The sequence below is a fragment of the Sorex fumeus genome, unplaced genomic scaffold, assembly GCF_029834395.1.
Source record: "Sorex fumeus unplaced genomic scaffold, SorFum_2.1 ptg000130l, whole genome shotgun sequence".
NCBI classification, from domain to species: domain Eukaryota; kingdom Metazoa; phylum Chordata; class Mammalia; order Eulipotyphla; family Soricidae; genus Sorex; species Sorex fumeus.
The window spans coordinates 4233230-4254297 of record NW_026606187.1 but is presented as its reverse complement, the minus strand read 5'-3'; the positions used below and the strand labels follow the sequence as shown (position 1 = coordinate 4254297).

Sequence of the window (21068 nt, the reverse complement as noted above, 5' to 3'; positions counted from 1 at the left end):
CTACAGCTGGGTTCAAGAATTATATGTTGGTTTTGGATTTCTGCTATTTTACTTATTGACCCTGGAAGTATTTCTACTGAAAGTCAGATAGTTAAGAAATTAGTTTCTGTGCTCTGGAGTCGTGGCCGTGCTGAAGAGCCACTAGTGGGGGGCAACTGGTGGCCTCGGTAGGGCGTGAAGGGCGAACCAAAACGCCCCCCTTCCCATGAGGTTTTAGTCGCCCCCCAGTCCCCCAGCTCATACCTGCTGTCCACAAGGCTCCCATGCGGCCGCCATCTTTCTTTCCAGAGAGGAGAGGGCGAATGGGGCAACATCCTTTCTCCTCCGGCAGACTTGATGGCCTGGATTAACGCATGGTCCGTTCACTTTTCTGCTCCAAGCTTCCGGGTTCTGCATTAAGTCCTTGTGCTTCTGGGGCCGTGGCCGTGCTGGAGAGCCGCTAGTGGGGGGGCAACTGGTGACCTCGGTAGGGCGTGAAGGACGGACCGGAACGCCCCCCTTCCCATGAGGTTTTAGTTGCCCCCACACCCCCGGCTCATACCTGCTGTCCACAAGGCTCCCATGTGGCCGCCATCTTTCTTTCCAGAGGGAGGAGGGCGGACGGGACCAACACCCTTTCCCCTCCGGGCAGACATGATGGCCTGGATTAACGCATAGTCCTTTCACTTTTCTGCTCCAAGCTGCTGGTTCTGCATTAAGTCCTTGTGCTTCTGGGGCCGTGGCCGTGCTCCAAACTTAACTATGATTTTCAGAGAGAAACGTTGGGTCATTTACTTCCCATGGATCACTTTGTGTATAGAGAGATGTGTATAGAGGTTTTGAGGAAAAGTCCAAGTTCCCGCATACTCGAGCTGTGGTTGTAGAGGCTTCTGGTCACCGGGGTTCCATCTGGGGGAGGCGGGATGCGGTACCTACCCCATCTGGGGCTTCCCGATGATCTCAGCTCTTTTTGGAACCTGTTTTTTTTTTTTTTTCCTTCGGGATCTGTGGATCCCGCCCTCCATGTTGTTCTTCTCTTCGGCTGAATGCTGTCAATATGGCGCTGGGGGGCGGGCTGTGGGCGTGACTTCCGGAATCTGAGGTTACCTGGGAGTTGCAGTCCCGGCAGATTTGAGGAATAGTCCAAGTTCCCGCATACGAGCTGTGGTTGTAGAGGCTTCTGGTCACCGGGGTTCCATCTGGGGGAGGCGGGATGCGGTACCTACCCCATCTGGGGCTTCCCGATGATCTCGGCTCTTTTTGGAACCTGTTTTTTTTTTTTTTCCTTCGGGATCTGTGGATCCCGCCCTCCATGTTGTTCTTCTCTTCGGCTGAATCGCAAACCTATGATTTAAAAAAAAACTACCTTTTACACCATCCCCTTGGTACATTTTTTTTTTTTTTGCTTTTTGGGTCACACCTGGCAATGCTCAGGGGTTACTCCTGGCTTTTCACTCAGGAATCACTCCTGGCGGAGCTCAGGGAACCATATGGGACACTGGGAATTGAACCCGAGTCCGCCGCGTGCAAGGCAAACACCCTACCCGCTGTGCTATCACTCTAGCCTCGCCTCAGTACTTTAAAAAAATTTTTTTTTTATTTTGTTTTTTGGATCACACTCTATTTTCACAAGAAATACTTCTTCTCCAGCCAAGCAGATGAACGAGTTCGCCGTTGAGTTTCAGATCATCAACCCCAAGGCTATCACCATGGGGCAGCTCTATGGGTGTTTTGACCAAGTGAGCCATGAGTGGACAGATGGTGTCCTAGCCAATTCTTTCCGGGAGCAAGCATCGTCCGTGTCTGATGACCGCAAGTGGATCATATTTGATGGACCAGTGGATGCTGTTTGGATTGAAAACATGAACACTGTTCTGGATGACAACAAAAAGGTACCTACCAAGGCAGCTTGGGAGCGATAGTACAGCAGGCAGGACATTTGCCTTTGTATGCAGCTAACCTTGGTTTGATCCCTGGCACCACCTAGGGTTCCCCAAGTCCCACTTGGAGTGATCTCTGAGCACAGAGCCAGGAGCCTGAGCACTGCTGGGTCTCAGCAACAACAACAACAACAACAAAAAGTACCTACAGAACCTATTAGCTTTCCATGCGATTAATCCAAACTACAAGCTACATTCATTTATTACGTTATGAATAAATGTCTCGGGCCGGAGAAATTGCTCACAGGAATAGAGTGCCTGCTTTTTAGGTGGAACACTCAAGTTAGATCCCCAGCTCAGCATGGTTCCCCCAACTCTGCCAGAAGTGATGCCTGAGCACAGATCCAGGAGTCACCCCTGAACACTGCTGGGTGTGGACCCCAAATGAAACAAGTAGGAGAACTAATGTCCAACAATGAATGTAGCTATGACCAGTTCCTGATTTATACTTCTGCTTGTACTTGTAATGGGTAAAAAGCTGTGTATGTATTTTGGAGACAATGCCGTGGCGAATCAAAGTGTCTGTGCTAGGACGAGACTAGTGCAGGGAGTTCTAGTCCAGGGAGTGAGGTGCTTGCCATTTGATCCCTAGCAGTGCTTATGGTCCCTTGGGCACTGCCAGGAATGATTCCTAAGCAGAGACAACTGAGCACAGCCAGGTGTCACCCCCAATTTTTTTTTTAATTTTCAAGTCTGTGCTGACATCAGAATGGACCATTAGCTTTCCCATTGACCTTTCATATTGGGCAAGTAACATAATTTCTACGCACTCAGTTTTGGCCTCAGGTTATTGATGTCTCTTAAATGATGGCTATTTCCAAGAGACAGCGAGTTTCCAGGAAATTAAAAGCTTAACTTGAAACTGACACAAATCTTCTGTTCAAGTAGTCATAGGTCCAGCTCAGATGACAGGAGATGGAGAAATAGACTCCACAATTTTCTGTTCATTTGTTTTTTTTTTAATTGGGTCTCATATGATAGTGCTCAGGGGCCACTCACTAGCTCAGTGTTTAGGGGACCCTATGTTGTACCAGAGAGTCAAACGTGGAGGTAAATGTCTTATTAGCCTCTGGACTGTCCCTCTGACCTAGACTCCACCTGTTGTTGAATATATTCAAGTAATTCATGTAATGGCAAAAGCGCTTAAGGGATGATATTACTACAACAGTTTGGGAAAGGGGCATGCTGTCACAGGAAGTACAATGACTGACAGTGTGAACTAGGCTCAGGCAGCCTAGGTGCAGATCCTGACCCTACCTCACAATGTTGTTAGGAAGATTAGTAAGTGAATATTAGTAAGTGATTATAAGTAAACGAGTATTTTCAAACCTGTTGTAATAGTAGCTGGCACATAGCAAGTACTATTTAACTGTTAAAAATTTAATTTAAAATTTAAAATAAAATTTAAATTTAAAATGCTTCCATTTCAAGGAAGCGTTCCTATGCTGAACATGCATCATTATCAAACCAAATATATTTTCCTACTGTGTTTAAATTTCACAAGACCGAGTGAGTCATACTCAACAATGGGAGGCCTATTTATCCAAATTATACACATACACTAATTATATAATGTCTACAATTTTTGATTATATAACATGTAAAAATAGAAATGTTCCCCTCCCTCAAATAGAAACTTTTTTTGTATGATATGGACGGTGATGTATGGTTTAATTTACAAAAAATTATATCGACTGGCCTTGAGGTTAGAAGTGCAAAGAATCATAACCGGTACTTTCCTTTTGTCTCATCTCAGCTCTGGGTGAAAGTTGAAGCTACTGTCACAGGTTTGGGACTGTTTTACTTTTCTTTTCGGTGAGGTATGGTGTCGGGGTAGCACATCCAACACTGCTCAGGGCTTACACCTACCTCTGCACTCAGGAATCATTCCTGGCAGGTTTGGGGCACCATACGGGATACCAGGGATCAAACATGGGTCAGCTGCGTGGAAGATAAGTGTCCTATCCCCTGTACTATATCTTCTGCCCTGTGTTTCACTCTTTCTTGATACGAAAAGTACCAAGCTGGTGGTGTTCGTCCCATCACTGCTGAGGCCTTCCTGGGAAAGAGCAGTGACCTGCTTCCAGATGTGTTTGATGTTGACCGGTAACAGGCAGGAAACATTCGAACATAACAGGATGAGCCACGGGGAGTCATGGAGCTTCCTCTTTTCCACTGACAGACCAAAGCCTCAGGACATCCTACAACCTAAACATCTGACTTGAGCCCCTGTTGGCAGATGGGAAGCAACATCACTGACTGAGTCGGTTTGCGCTCCTTTTTTACGGACATGCCTGTTAGACACTAGGACTTCTGATGGCCTTTTCTTCCATTCCAGAGAGAATTTATAGGCTATTCTTATCAATATAATCCTGGATGAATCCATGACAGATTCTGAAAGATATATCATGGGAAACTTAAGCAAATTAAACAGGATAAAAGTGTGCAATTAAGTTCTATGTTCAGCACCATGAATTCTGGAGTGATTGGTGACTTCCCCATCCTACATCAAAGGCTGCAAATCAGTGATGAGTTTCTGATATTCCCGTTTAAACTTATAGTCTGCCTTTCCCCCACCCCACTCCCCAAAAATATAAAATTCACCTGACCTTGACTTCTACAATCCATTCTTCTCCTTTATTTTTTTGAAAGTATTTTGATTATTTTACATATTTTATCATCTGTCCCGCTTGACAAAATGTAAGCTCCAAGAAAATAGGGATTTTTTTTTCTGTTTTAATGTATGGACCTAGAGCAGTATCTGGCACATAGTATGTGCTCAAGATATTTGTTGAATGAATTCAAACCCCCTCGTCTCTCCTGAGGCTGTCCTCACTTGCAGATGGAATTTAATTCTTTCTCTGGCCTCTGCTTTGCACTTTCAGCTGTGTTTAATGAGTGGAGAGATTATCCAGATGAGTCCCAAGATGAGTCTGATCTTTGAGCCAGCGGACCTGGAGCAGGCTTCCCCAGCTACCGTGAGCAGGTCAGTGATTCTCAGTCTCCTCCAGGAAAATTGTGGCTTTCCACCATGAACCCCAAACAGAAAAATCATCGTTGAAAATCCACAGATGTGACTAAGCCCTAGAAAATTGCTTACATTGTTTGTTGTAGCTTCGATTGGTCAGAAAACGAACACACTGCTGATTGGAGCCCCAAATCAGGCACGTACTTTGAAAAAGAGTTTGATGTTTTTGAGCTGGAAAGAGAGCTCAAGTGGTAGGATATATGGTCAGCCTGTACAAAGCTCTGGGTATTATCTGTAGCCCCAATAAAAAAGGAATAGTTTAATGTTTTCCCCTAAAACTTAATACTCCAATTAGTTACAACCCAGCAATTTTGCTCTTAAATATCTTCACAAATCAAACTTAGTCTCATGTGCAATTGGAGGCATGTGCTAGATATTCATTCAAATGGGCCTGGTTCATAAGAAGCAATTTAAATGTCTATGACGAGATAAGTACAAAGAAGTCACAAATTATAATACACACACATATATATATTGCACTAAAAACAATGAAATGTAATAACATGCAACTGCATGAATACATCTTACAAAATTAAAGATAAAAGCTGGAGCGATAGCACAGCGGTAAGGCGTTTGCCTTGCACGCAGCCAACATGGCCAACCCGAGTTCGATTCCTCCGCCCCTCTCGGAGATCCCGGCAAGCTACTGAGGGTATCTCGCCCGCATGGCAGAGCCTGACAAGCTCCCCGTGATGTATTCGATATGCCAAACACAGTAACAACAAAGTCTCCAATGGAGACGTTACTGGGCCTGCTCGAGCAAATCGATGAACAACGGGAGGACCTTTACTTTACTTTACTTTACAATATTGTATATTAAAAGAAGCTTAGAATACTTAGAATACTTTCCTCCCCTGTTGAATTGTTAAAAGCAAATAAAATAAGTATGCATAAAATTTAGGAACATACAGACATGTTATAAACACATTTCAGAAGAAAATAATTTAAGAGGCAGATGAATCCAGAATCAAGATTCATATAAGGGAAGCCAAGAGGATAGTGTACCCCCGTCAAAGGTTCATATGAGACAAAACTGTCCTTGTCCTGTAACCTAAATAACAAGTTGTCCCTCAGTTTATCCTTCATCACCCAAGAGCCTTAAAGACACAGACATTCTTCCAATTTTGTCCTGCTAGAAAAATCTAATTCTTACCTAATTTACATTTGCATATTGATAGGGTGTGTTTAAGGAGACCAAAGAGGATAATAGAATTGGGAGGATTTTACGATTCCTTCTGGCACTCACCAGTCTTCATCCCACCCTTTCCTCCCCATTCCTCCCGTATAAAACCTGTTCTTGAGACTGCAGAACAAAATGGTTGCGTTGAGGCTGTGAGGCTGCCATCTCGCACCCTGCCCTTTTGTCAGTAAGTCTTTCTCAGTCTCATTTGATTAGACCCCAGGTGGCAGTAGAATTTGATTTTTGTTAGTTACAGTGGACAGTGGAACCAGATAGTTAGATGACATTTGTTATCAAGATTCTAGATTCTGGGGCCAGAAAGACAGTGCAGGAGGTAAGGTGCTTGCCTTGCATGCAGTCAATTCCATTTCAAACCCTTGCACCATACTTAGCCCCCCCCCATACCCTGAGCTCTACTAGGGGGTCACTCCTGTACACAGAACACTGCCAGGTATGACCCAAGCCCCCCACCCACCCAACACCAGTAAATAAAGATTTTCAAAAGATTCTAGATAGGTTTACTTATTACAGTAATGTAATGAGGAAATCAATGAACTAAGAAAGGCTATGCACATGTTAGTAATAAGTGTGCTTATGATTTATACTTAATCTAGTCTTCCACCCGAATTTCACAAAAAAAAATTTCACACAAAATAATATAATTTCTGATTTCCGATTTCCAAAGACTGTGTGATGGGAGTTGAAATAATCTTGGCAAGTTAGTCCAATTTGCATTCCCACTCGGGGATCATTAATTTGCTAGCTATGTGGATTTCTTCTAAGTCACTCTGTTTTATGCCTAAAATTGACCATAAAGAGAAAAATTTAGAATTGAGAGTCATTGTGGCCTAGCATAGTTCCCTAGATGCTGTAGGTACTCAGTAAGCACTGTAGCACTGTCCTCCCATTGTTCATTGATTTGCTTGAGTGGGCACCAGTAGCATCTCCATTGTGAGACTTGTTATTGTTTTTGGCATATCAAATATGCCAGGGGAGCTTTCCAGGCTCTGCTGTGTGGGCGGGATGCTCTCAGTAGCTTGCCGGGCTCTCTGAGAGGGACAGAGGAATCAAACCCGGGTCGGCTGCGTGCAAGGCAAATGCCCTACCCGCTGTACTATGGCTCCAGCCCAGGTACTCAGTAAATGGTTGCTAATATTAGGAACAAACAGAAGAATACTTAGAACAACAACAACAACAAAATACATATGACACATAAAATATTGCATGATAGTACGTGGGTATTTGGGGTCATAGTAATATAATTCCTATTTAGTTTTAGATGTGTTGAGAATTACAGTGAAGAACTTATTTATGTAAAAATTTATGTAAATGATTTGTAATTCTTTGTACCCATTACAACATTTTTAAAAGTATTCTTCAAATTACAGACAAGAGCATAGAGGTCATCAAAGACTCCTTACTATTACTCCATGGCTTTGAGGTCAGCCGCACTCGCTAGGGGTAAAGGCAGCTCAAATAGAGAAGGGAGCACCAAATAAAGGGTGTTGGGAGGTTTCTCTCAGGATGGGAGATGCGTGATGAGAGTAGACTATAGACCGAACATGATTGCCACACAATGTCTCTTTTGCAAACCACAGCACTCAAAAGGAGAGTGATAACAAAAGGGAATGCCCTGCCACAGAGGTAGGGTGGGGTGAGGGGGATGGGAGGTGGGAAGGATACTGCGATCAGTGGTGGTGGAGAATAGGCACTGGTGGAGGGATAGGTTTTTGATCATTGTATAACTGAAGCCTGAGCACAAAAATTTGTAAGTCTACAACTGTACCTGATGGTGTCTCACTAATAAAAATTTAAGGAAAAAAAAAAAGACACCTTACTGAGCAGAGTAATAGTACCTCAGGCAGGGTGCTTGCCTTGCCTGTGGCTGCCCCAGGTTATTTCCTCAGCATCACAGATGCTCTACCAAGACTGAACCCTAAGAACTGCTGGGTGTGGCCAAAAATAATCCCCAAAGACACCTTATCCAGGGTCATTAAGCTCATAGGATCTGGGGCTAAGATTTAAAACCAAGACACTCTGACTCCCAGGACTCACCTGTTCCTGCAGGCCCCAGCCCCCTCCTGGCATAATCTGTGCATCTTCACCTTTACCAGGAGCTGGCAGGCATCTGCGCCCTGTCCTAGCCCTGACCTCACTCTCCCCTCACCACTCTGTGCTTGAGAGTCCAGCGGTGGACCCGGCTGATCCCCTGTTCATGCTTGCCAGGTGTGGGATGATCTACATGGAGCCCCATCAGCTGGGTTGGAAACCCCTGAAGGACTCATACATGGACACGCTGCCGTCCAACCTCACTGACGAGCACCGGGAGCTGGTGAGACCCTCGACAGCTTTTCCTTTCCGTCTTTTCCTGTGTCCCTACTCTCGATAGGTGTATAACCCCCTCTCCTAATTCCAAGAAGCACAAAGAGGCAAGAAATTGCCTGCTTTTTCTATTTTGTTTCCTGCTTTAATTGCAACTCTCTTCTTCATGTGGGTAGCTTAGTCAATGTCTTTGTCCTCATTCCCCTTCCTCACTCCTTGGGTCCCCAGGGGAGCATGCTGGTGCTTGAGGGAAGTGCTATATGATAACTGAATGGAGCCCCTTTCACCACTGCCCTGCTAACAGAAATGTCAATTGAGGAGCTGTGTTCCTCTCTGAACTAACACATGCCCCCCTGAACATGCCCCCCACCCATGTTCTATAACCTAGAGTCTGTGCCTCCCACTCTAAACGTTAGAACCAATTGAAACCCAGTTGGAAATGCCCTCATTTGAGCCTCTAAATTGACCTTTCTCTATTCCCTTCCTTATAGGGTTATAAATAGTCACATTTGGTCTGAACCAGACCTTATTCCCTTATGGTACCTCTTGCGCTTCCCTGTATCACTGTGTCACTGTATCACTGTTGCCCCATTGTTCATTGTTTTACTCGAGCGGGCACCAGTAATGTCTCCATTCGTCCCAGCCCTGAGATTTTAGCAGCCTCTCCTTACTCGTCTTTCCGTACACTGCTGTATTGGAGGCTCTTTCAGGGCAGGGGAATGAGACCCATTATTGTTACTGTTTTTGGCATCTTGAATACTCCACGGGGAGCTTACTAGGCTTTGCGGGTGGGATACCCTCGGTAGGGATACCCTTCCCTAGATATTAGTAATGTTCTTTGGAAATTTTTGCATGGAAAGTGCCAAGAAGAGTTATACTCTTTTCCCCTCTGTGCACATCCCCTGTGTGGAACAGTAGTGCAGGGCAACTCCATTGATAGGACATGTCTACACACACAGATAGTATTAACATGTACACACAGAGACACATGTGCTCTCAGACTCAGTCAACAAAAACAGAAAGCTTCTAGATCCTCACACAGTAGAGGCATTCAGGGACTATCCTTCACACAGTCTCACTCATAAGGTCCTCAGAGAAGGTGTGATCAGGCCCACGTTGTCACCTGTTCTCTTCAACAGCACCTGCAGTTAGTAGATGCTCAATAAATATTTCTTGAAGGAATAAATGAATGTGCTACATTTATTCTCATGTACATTCATATATCCATATATGCACATTCTTATCCACACATTAATATTTTTAGTAATGACTTTCCTATCATTTGAAAAAAAAGGGGAACTGGGCTGGAGCAATAGTATAGCATATGGGGTGCTTGCCTTGCACAGGGCTACCCCAGTTCAAGCCGCAGCACCCAGTATGGTCCTATGAACACTGGAGTGATTCTTGAGAACAGAGCAAGGAGTAAGCTCTGCGTGTCGCCTGGAGTGGACCAAAAACAAACCAAAAATAGTGAATAGAATGAGGAGCGAAGAATCACTATCCATATACATAAGCATATGTCCATTTATGTTTATAGACATACACATACATGTGGGGAAACTAGAGAGTGACTCATGCACTTAGCTGTGGATTTCCTATGGCCAGTTTATACTAGTCCTGCCTTGCAAATTGGTTGTTTAGAATTCCTGAAATTCTAATTCTTTTCCTAGAAACAATGAGAGGTGGTGGCTGGATCCTAAAATTATTTAATGCCTCCCGATCCCCAGTAATTCTGGGTATCCCGCTGGAAGTGGTGGAGGAGGAGGGGTTGGGGGCTGCACAGCCCAGTGGGAGTGGGGGAGAGGGACTTTCCCAGGATCCCTATACTCAAAAGTCATCAGCATTTCTACGAGTGTCCTTGCCCCTTTATGCCCTATCCTCGCCCCAGTCCCTAAGGAAGCCCAGGCTCTTGGTTCTGAGCTCAACTTTTGAACACGTTTGAAATCTCACCTTCTACTCTCAGGTCAATGACATGTTTATGTGGCTTGTCCAGCCCTCCCTGGAATTCATTCGCCTTCACTGTAAATTAGTGGTCCAAACATCCCCCATCCATCTCGCCTTCTCGATGATGAGGCTGTACTCGTGTCTGTTTGGTAAGTTCTCCCTGCCATTCTTAAGCAATGGGGGCTGGGATATGTTCTGGCTGTAGGATACAAGAAAATGACCAGGAAAATGAGCCTAAACCAGGCAGGAAGAAGGAGATAATAAAACTTAAAGCAAAAATTAATGAGCTGGAATTCCATAAAACAATCCAAATGATCAATGAAACCAAGGAGAAATCACAATAGAAAGCACAGACATTCAAAGATCATTAGAGATCACTTTGAGAATCTTTATGCCACAAAACAAGAGAACTTTGAAGAAGAAATGTATAAATTCCTGGATTTCTATAATCTCCAAAGGCTGATCAAAATTGGAATATCTGAACAGAATGAGGGAGGAAGTGAAGTGGGGGAGGAGAGAGAGAGAGAGAGAGAGAGAGAGAGAGAGAGAGAGAGAGAGAGAGAGAGAAAGTACACCTACCTGCCACAGGGGATGAGAACAGGATGAAAACTGGGAACATTGGTACTGGTGGTGGTAAAGGTACACTAGTGAAAAGATGGGTTCTGGAAAATAAATATATATATACACATATATAATAAATATATATACACATATGTATTTTTTTAAAAAAGAATATTGTCATGCTTACCCTTCACCAGCTTTCTTTAATGCTAGCATCTTGCATAACCATGGTATAATTTCTAGCTACAATGTACTGGCTACAATTATTTTGGTACTTTTCTTTACCACTTGAATAACTGTCACTGTCACTGTCACTGTCCTCCCGTTGTTCATCGATTTGCTCGAGCAGGCCCAGTAACGTCTCCATTGGAGACTTTGTTGTTACTGTGTTTGGCATATCGAATACATCACGAGTAGCTTGCCAGGCTCTGCTGTGCGGGTGAGATACTCTGGGTAGCTTGCCAGGCTCTCCGAGAGGGGTGGAGGAATCGAACTCTGGGTCAGCCATGTTGGCTGCGTGCAAGGCAAACGCCCTACCCGCTGTGCTATCGCTCCAGCCCCCCCTTGAATCACTTGATCACTTGATCCCCCGTTATTCATTGATTTACTCGAGCGAGTGCCAGTAACGTCTCCATTCATCCCTGTTGCGTGCTAGCGTAGCCCAATGGCATCTGTTCGTTCTAAGAACATGCAGAGCCTCAAACCGATCATTCAGGGTCTTGATGAAGAAGTCTGACCATCTTGTAGGTGGGCGTCCATGCGATCTTTTGACGTCCTGTGGAATCCAGTCAGTAATGGCTCTAGTCTAGTGGTTGTCTGTAAACCTCATTACGTGTCCAGCCCATCTGATTTTTGATGCCTTGGCAAATGAGACAGCGTCCCTGATTCTTGAGCGTTGACGGAGATTAGAACTCCGGATTCTATCTCTTATTTGAGTGAATCGTGATACTCCAAGCATAGCTCTTTCGATTCCTCTTTGAGAGACCCGAATAGCGTTCTCATCCTGTTTTCGTAGGGCCCAGGTCTCTGAGGCATATGTTAATGCAGGAAGAACAGTGGAATCGAAGAGATGTGCTTGTAGCTGGAGGTTCTTTGTCCTCTTAGTTATTTCTTCAACGCTCTTGAAGGCATTCCAAGCTGCTCTCTTCCTCCTGCGCAACTCAGGTGCCAGGTCATTCATCATGTTGATCTCTCAACCTAGGTACACAAAACTGTTGCATTCGGAGATGGTGGTTCCGTTGAGAGCGAATGGAGCGTCAGGAACGAGGCTGTTTCTCATAACCATTGTCTTTGTTTCAGCTATAGTCCGACCTTTCCACACTCAAAGTCGACAGTCAAAGTCGATCCACGGTCAAAGTCGATCAGCATTTGTGCCGCTTGACTGATGTTTGGTGTTATTAGAACGATGTCATAAGCAAAGCGGAGGTAGTGTAGTTGCCGACCATCTATCTTCACTCCCATTTTTTCCCATTCCAGTCGTCGCGTGATGTTCTTGAGGGTGGCACTGAAGAGTTTTGGTGAAATGGTATCACCCAGCCAAACCCCTCTCTTGACATCAATGATTACTTCTTTGTAGAATGGTGAGATCCTGGTAGTGAATCCGTAATAGAGCTCACGAAGGATCCTGATGTATTGAGTTAGTACGCCCTGATTGGCTAGGGCTTCTATGACCACTTTATTTTTTTTTCTAACTTTATTTAAACACCATGGTTTACAAAGTTGTTTATAATACGTTGTTTCATTCAGTGTTCCAACACCAATCTCACCACCAGTGTGACCTTCCCTTCACCATTATTCCCAGCTTGACACCCATCTCCTAAGCCTGCCCCCTTACCAGGTCCAAAATTATTTACTTTACATTGCTTGTTAGTTACCAAAAAATGATAAATTGAATTATGAAAAAATGGTTGATTAAAAGAAAAAGTTGTGATAATTGTTATATTTCACAATAGTGTTATTACAGTCACTGTCTACAGATTTATTGAGCTGTTTGTTGCTAGTTGAGCCTTCTGTGTTGAGCCTTACTTGCTGAATTTAGATGGCTTCTATGCTGCTCTGCCATCTAATTTGGTGTGCTTCTACTGAGTGCTCAGTGTTGTGAACTTTGGAGGTGATGTGACCTTGTCTGTAGCCTCATCCAACCCCCAGGATCTGCAGATCTGGGACAATTCTTGGGCCACTTTCTCCAAAGTCAACCCCAGAGTTTTCAGCCTGGAGATCAGTGTACCAGGGAATTTCATCAGCTTGTTCTCTCTTCCAAGACCAGCCATGAAACCATGAAACAGAGGCTGTGGGATGTGGGCATGGCTGAGGCTTTCAGCAGTTTGGTGGTGGGTGGCGAGGTACCCACTCCTTTTTGAGAAGACCCCAGAGTTTTCAGTGTCCCTGTGAGTTTCATTGACTTGACATCTCTTTCAAGATTAGTCGTGAAGCTATGAAACTGGGCCATTTATAATAGTAAAGGCGGTGGCTGCTACCATTGTTTAGTAGGAAATAACATCTTTTTTCTATTTCTGCAAGTGTTCATTCACCAAAGCATGGATATTTGTTTTATTCATATAATAATAACCCTACCCAAAATGAATTTTGTGGGTATTTTATTTTATGAACTGTAATTTAATGCTATGATTATTTATTTCATTGCTTAAATGGATTTGGCCATTGGGAGTTTACCCAGGTTGTTGAGGTGTTTGGGGTTTTTTTTTTGTTTTCTTTTGTTTTTTTTTGGGGGGGGTGTTATTCTTTTAAAGGATGTCCTCATCCTTTTTCAAATACTTTTTTACGTTTTGGCACCATAGGATAGGACTGATAGTCCAGATATATCTTATATTCTTTCTGACTTAATCTTATATTCAGACACTGCTCTAGAGAGCTCTGATTCTTTATATTGAAGAGTGGTCTAAATATATGTGATTTTATTTTATTTATTTTTTAAATTTTTATTAGTGAAACACCATGAGGTACAGTTGTAGACTTACAGTTTTTTGTGCTTGGGTTTCAGTTATACAGTGATTGAGTACTCATCCCTCCACCAGTGCCCATTCTCCACCTCCAGTGCTCCTGTATCCCTCCCATCCCCCACCCCCCATCCCACCCCACCCCTGTGGCAGGGCATTCCCTTTTGTTCTCTCTCTACTTTTGGGTGCTGTGATTTGCAAAAGAGGCACTGAGTGGCAATCATGTTTGATCTATAGTCTACTTTCAGCATGCATCTCCCATCCTGGGCGGATCCTCCCAACACCCTTTACTTGGTGCTCCCTTCTCTATCTGAGCTGCCTTTTCCCCTAGCATGTGCAGCTGGCCTCCAAGCCATGGAGTGAATCTCCTGGTACTTATCTTGACTATTCTTAGGTGTTAGTCTCTTATTTTGTTCCTTTATATTCCCCAGATGAATGCCATCTTTCTATGTCTGTCCCTCTCTTTCTAACTCATTTTACTTAGCATGCTACTTTCCATGTAGTACCACTCACTTGTATGTAAATTTCATGATTTCATCTTTTCTAACAGCTGCATAGTATTCCATTGTGTGTATATACCAAAGTTTCTTTAACCAGTCATCTATTCTTGGGCACTCGGGGTTTTTTTTCCAGATTTTGGCTATTAGAATAGTGCAGCAATGAACATAGAAGTGCAAATGTCGATTCGACTGTACTTTTTTTGCCACTCCGGGATATATTCCCAGGAGTGGTATTGCTGGGTCAAATGGGAGCTCAATTTCTAATTTCTTGAGAATCATCCATACTGTTTTCCAAAAGGGCTGAAACAGTCGGCATTCCCACCAGCAGTGAAGGAGAGTCCCTTTCTTGCCACATCCATGCCAACACTGGTTGCTTTTGTTCTTTTGGATGTGGGCCAGTCTTTGTGGTGTGAGATGATATCTCATTGTTGTTTTGATCTGCATATCCCTGATGATTAATGATGTAGAACATTTTCTCATGTGCCTTTTAGCCATTCAAATTTCTTCTTTGAGAAAGTTTCTGTTCATTTCATCACCCCATTTTTTGATGGGGTTTGATGTTTTCTTCTTGTGGAGTTCAAACAGTGCTTTGTATATCCTTGATATCAACCCCTTATTGGATGGGTATTGGGTGAATATCCTTTTCCATTCTGTAGATTGTCTTTGTATTTTGGTCACTGTATCTTTTGAGGTGCAGAAGCTTCTTAATTTAAGATAGTCCCATTTGTTTATCTGTTTCCACTTGGTTGGTCAGTGGAGAGTCATCTTTGAAAATACCGTTAGACTCAATATTGTGGAGGGTTTTGCCGACCTTGTCTTCAGTGTACCTTATGGATTTTGGCCTGATGTTGAGATCTTTAATCCATTTTGATCTGACTTTTGTGCATGGTGTTAAGTCGAGGTCTAAGACCAGTTTTTTGCATGTGGTTGTCCAGTTATGCCAGAACCATTTGTTGAAGAGACTTTCCTTGCTCCACTTCACATTTCTTGCTTCCTTATCAAAAATTAGATGTTCATACATTTGGGGTTGTGTGTACGAATATTCCACCCTGTCCCATTGGTCTGCGGCCCTGGCTTTGTTCTAGTACCATGCTGTTTTAATTATTACCGCTTTGTAGTAGAGTTTGAGGTTGGGAAGGGTGATGCCTCCCCACGTCTTTTTCCCAAGAATTGCTTTAGCTATTTGTGGGCATTTGTTGTTCCATATGAATTTCAGGAGTGCTTGATCTATTTCTTTGAAGAATTTCATGGGCATCCTTATAGGGATCGCGTTGAATCTGCATAATGCTTTCAGGAGTTATATGTGATTTTAGAAATCAAAATGTGGGTGTTTGTTGTTACTGAAGAGAAACTCTAAATACTTTCACATGCTTCTGGAAGCATAAGACACTGAAAGAGCAAAATTCTTAGCCAAAGAATGATTACAACTGGGAAAACTCAAGTCATTTAAAATAATAGACTCCCAGGAAACTATTGGTAACCCAAAGGCCAGTGTAGAGAAAAATGGGAATAGGAAGGGGGCCCAAAGGGAGAGTGGAACCAGCCCACATTTCGGGGAAAAGAACTTTATTCTAATATCAGAATTGTTCTTTTTTTTTTTTAAATCTTATCAGAGAGAGGAACACATACTGTAGCTTCTTATTACTTAAGATACCAAGGACCTGGAATATCAATATTACCTGGGAGTTCATTAGAAAAGGAGGATCTTTAGCCCTTCCCAAGATCTGCTGAGTCAGAATATATAATTTTACAAATCTCCTGGTGGCCCAAATGCACATTAACTTTGATAAGCACTCCTGCAGTTGTTAAGAGCCTGAGCTTGGAGTGAGTCTGGCTTGTACCCAGATCCCACTCTTATCCTTGCTGTGTAACCCAGGGCCTCTACAAGCTTTCTGTCCTCTTTAAACGATGGAGAAATGTTCCTAGTTTTATAGGTTCTTGGGTAAGTTAAAATTTAAAGATGTGAATGCTCAAATTGGGGAAACAGGAAGATGGTAGGAAAGGAAGAACCAGGAATCAGTCTTCCCCACCTAGACAGTGATGCTAGAAGAATCTGATGTAATTATTTTGAATTCTGGGATCTATTCCTGGATTTGTGGCACAAACAAGGTAAGGTGCGTTCCAGTGCAATTCAGTCCTATGCACTGGTAGTGGCTACCCTTGTTCTCTCCAGCAGTCCTTTCAAAGTCAAATACATAGACCACGCAGGAGTTCTGGAACTAGCTAGAAGAAAACTTGCAGAAGACTTCTTGAGGAATCAGTAGTCTGGTTGCAGCCAGTAGTTTCCAATGGCTGAGGCAGTGACCCAGGCACAGACTTCTGTGTTTCACCTCAGCTCCCGGTTGAAAGCCCCTCCCAAGAAGTCCCTTTGCTGTTAAAACAACTTCCAGAACATTTAAAGGGCCAGCATCTTTCGTCCCTGTTCTTTCTTCTCCTATTTTGCTCCTTTCAGGAAGCAGATGTTTAAGGAATATGATTTCAAAATGGAGCCATAACACAGTGGGTGAGGCGTTTACCTTGGCTGACTGACCAGGGTTCGATTCTTCCGTCCCTCTCAGCGAGGCCGGCAAGCTACCGAGAGTATCCCACCCACAGGACACACAGAGCCTGGCAAGCTCCCCATGGCATATTCGATATGCCAAAAACAGTAACAACAAGTCTCGTGATGGAGATGTTACTGGTTCCCGCGCGAGCAAATCAGTGAACAATGGGAGGACAGTGCTACAGACAGTGACATTCAAAAATGATCACATGTATGAAGGAATTCAGCATGACCTTACCAGGTACGCACAGAGAAAGGCACAGCCTCACAAAAACACCTTGGACTGATCTTCGGAAGAGACAGAGCAACAAGCACAAAACAAAGCAGCAACTGGTGCAGAAATGAGTGGAAACCTGATTTCGGATATTTCATTTTCAACCAAAAAACACAAAGCATGAAAGAAACAGGAAAGTATAGATTATTCAAAATAAAAATAAATAGCCAGAAAAAACTGTTCTGGAGAAAGAACAGATGGTGAATTACTAGATAAAGACTTGAAGACAACTATTAAAGATATTTAAAGAACCATAAGGAAGCAAAAGGACAACAAAAAAGAAAGCTAAGAAAATTGGGGGAGGAGCTGGAGCGATGGCACTGTGGGTAGGGCGTTTGCCTTGCACGCAGCCGACCCGGGTTCAATTCCCAGCATCCCATATGGTCCCCTGAGCACCGCCAGGGATAATTCCTGAGTGCAGAGCCAGGAGTAACCCCTCCCCTGTGCTTCACCAGGTGTGACCCAAAAAGAAAAAAAAATTGGGGGAAATGGTACAGCAGATAAAATGCTTGCCTTGGGATGGAGATGGAACCATTAAGTAAATGATGGTTGGAGGGATCGCTCTGGATGCGAAATGTGTGCTGAGAGTAGACTAAGGACCAAACATGATGGCTGCTTAGTATCTGTACTGCAAAGCATAATGCCCAAAAGTAGAGAGAAAGAAAGAAGGTGCCTGCCACAGAAGCAGGGGGTGGGATGGGGTGGGGGAGGGATATTGAGAACATTGGTAGTGAAAAATGCATGCTGGTTGTACCATCATTGTATGACTGAAACTTAATCATGAAAGTCTGTAACTATCTCACGGTAATTCAATAAAAAAAATAAATAAAAGAGAGAGAGAGACAGAGAGACAGAGAGAGACAGAGACAGAGACATGCTTGCCTTGCACTCAACTGACCAGGGTTTGATCCCGGCATCCTATATGATTCAACCCTCCACTGTCCCCCGCCCCCAGCACCACCAGGAGTGATCTCCGGGCATAGAGCCAGAAATAAGCCCTGAGCATGTGTGTGTGGTCCCAAATCCAAAAATTAGAAAAGAAAAAGGAAAGTTGGAGGCTAGAGAGATACAGGGTTTAAGATCTTAAGTCATGCGTGGCTGGCTCCACTTCTACCCCCAGTGCTGCCAGGTGTGTGCAGGACCTGAGTGCAGAGCCAGATGTAGCTACCCTGTCAGGTATGGCCCATATGCTCCTCCCAAAGAAGATTATGTCGGAATGAATTGGAAATACCATTAAGGACACAGAAAATGTGTAAGGAAACAAGAATGAAATTCTAGATCTGAAACGTACAATAACTGAAATGAAAAAATCACAAGAACCAAAAGATATATCCGAACACGCTGAGGGAAATAATCAGCAAACTTGAAATATAAAAATTGGAATATCAAGTTTTGGGAGGATGTGAGGCTTTGGACCACACCCACCAGTGCTCAGGGCTACTCCTGGCTCTGTGCTCAGGGGTGTCTTCTTTCAGTGCTTGGGGGACCAAATGCCAAGGTACCTGACTCAGGTACCAGGTTTTGAAACTGAATCAGTTGTGTGAAAGGCAAGCACCTTAACCCCGTACTGTCTCTGTCACCCTAAATTATCCAGTAAACAAACAAACAAACAAAAAGACTGAAGGAAGATAAACAGTTAAAGTGACTTGTAAGATATCACACAGAGCAACATATTTGATATGCATTGTGGGAGCACCAGAAGTAAGAGTCAGAAAATAACTGAGAATATCTTTAAACATAATAGTGTAGAACTTCCGGGGCTGGAGTGATAGCACAGCGGGTAGAGCGTTTGCCTTGCATGCAACCAACATGGCCGACCCAGGTTCGATTCCCAGCATCCCATATGGTCCCCCGAGCACCGCCAGGAGTAATTTCTGAGTGCATGAGCCAGGAGTAACCCCTGAGCATCGCCGGGTGTGACCCAAAAAGCAAATAAATAAATAAATAAAAATAAAAGATTTATTAAAAAATAGTGTAGAACTTCCAAACTTAATGAATACAAAAATATAAACATGCAAGAAGCTCAACAAATTCCAAGTGGGATGAATTAAACAGGTAAAAGGTAAAGGTAAAGGCCCTCCCGTTGATCGTCGATTTGCTTGAGCGGGCCCAGTAACGTCTCCATTGGAGACTTTGTTGTTACTGTGTCTGGCATATCCAATACTCTTGGTAGCTTGCAAGGCTCTCCAAGAGGGGCGGAGGAATCGAACTCGGGTCGGCCATGTTGGCTGCTTGTAAGGCGAACGCCCTACCCGCTGTGCTATCGCTCCAGCCCTGAATTAAACAAACAAAAAAAAATAGGAGGGGGTGGAGTATGTGGGTAGGGTGCTTACCTGGTACACAACCAACTTGGTTTGATCCCTTTCATACCCTAAGGTTCCCTGAGCCCTGCCAGGAGTGATCCCTGAGAGCAGTCAGGAGTAAGCCCCAAGCACTGTAATATGTGACCCCCAAACAAACGAAACTCGCATCAAGATGCATCATAGGGGCAGGAGATAGTATAGCAGTTTAATCTCTGGTACCAACTGACCTCCTAAGCATACCAAGTGTGACCCTGGAGGCCTCCAAACCCAAACAGTACCAGAGTAACTGCAGGGCATCACAGGGACCAAGAAGCATCACATTAAACTTCTAGTTTGGTTGGCTCTGGACCTCCTGAGCACTGCTTGGGGGTCCACACCCTGCCCCTAAAAAAATTATGTATCATAATCAAACTGCAGAAAGACAGACATAGACTCTTGAAAATATCAAGAGAGAACTGACTTGTCACATACCTGGAATCTTCAATAAAATTAGCACCAGATTTTTCATGGAAAACAGACCATAGAGGAAAATAGGACAAAACTGCTAAAAGAAATAAACTATTAGGACCAAGAAATAGTACCGGGAGTAAGACGCTTACCTGGCGTGTAGCTGACCCAAGTTTAATTCCCCAGGAGCACTGCCAGGAATACCCCCTGAGCATTGCTGGGTGTGACCCAAACCCCCCACCCCACCCCTCAGAAAAACAAGCACAGAAATTGCGCCAATAAAAAATCCTGTCGTCAGCAAAATGGTCCTTCAAAGTTGCCCTTGAGTAATTGGTTGCTTATTTATTTTTAAAAATATAGTGTCTGTAATCTAATATTTGCAGTAATCTGACAAAGTATGTCACTTCACTTCTTACCGTCATCCCGTTATTCATCGATTTGCTCGAGCGAGCACCAGTAACATCTCCATTTGTACCTGTTGTGTGCTAGTGTAGTCCAATGGCCAAATGACATTGCTTGCTCCAAGAACATGAAGAGCCTCAAACCATTTGCTCAGGGTTGTTTTTTGTTTGTTTGTTTTGTTTATTTTTTGTAGGAGTACTGCTATTTATTCAGCCACTGATTAGGCTGATTGAATTGTGCATGAACTCCACCTTGCTTTTTTTCCCCATTTTTTTATAATTTTATTTATTGAATCACCATGAGAGCAGTTACAAAGCTTTCGGGTTTAAGTCTCGGTCCTACAATGAAACACCCGTACCTTCACCAGTGCCCATTCTCCACCACCAAAAACCCCAGTATAACCCCATCCCACACCCTCCCCCTACCTGTGGGGCAGATGATTTCCAAACTACTCTCTCTACTTTGATTACATTCAATATTTTGACACCAGACCCACCATTATTATTTGGGATTTTATCCCAACACTCAGATCTGCTGAAAAGGTAACAGTAGGCAATTTGTTTTCTATTGCTGGTTATGAATAATATATGATGTCACATGGCTGCAGTAGTGGCTGCGATTTTGAAATTCCAAAATTTTAACAATTAAATCTGGAGGGATTTCTTGCCAAAACCTGCTGGGTTCCGAGA

General features: G+C 43.6%; 1 protein-coding gene across 1 annotated transcript in view; it reads left to right on the top strand.

Annotated features, from left to right (window-relative positions):
* Positions 1–21068, top strand: part of DNAH3 (dynein axonemal heavy chain 3) — a 213943-nt gene that overhangs the window by 97824 nt on the left and 95051 nt on the right. Inside the window, exons 36-39 of the mRNA XM_056138888.1 lie at positions 1630–1871; positions 4805–4905; positions 8354–8459; positions 10413–10542. Of these exons, the coding sequence (XP_055994863.1) occupies positions 1630–1871; positions 4805–4905; positions 8354–8459; positions 10413–10542 (579 nt within the window). The remainder of the gene's footprint in view (positions 1–1629; positions 1872–4804; positions 4906–8353; positions 8460–10412; positions 10543–21068) is intronic.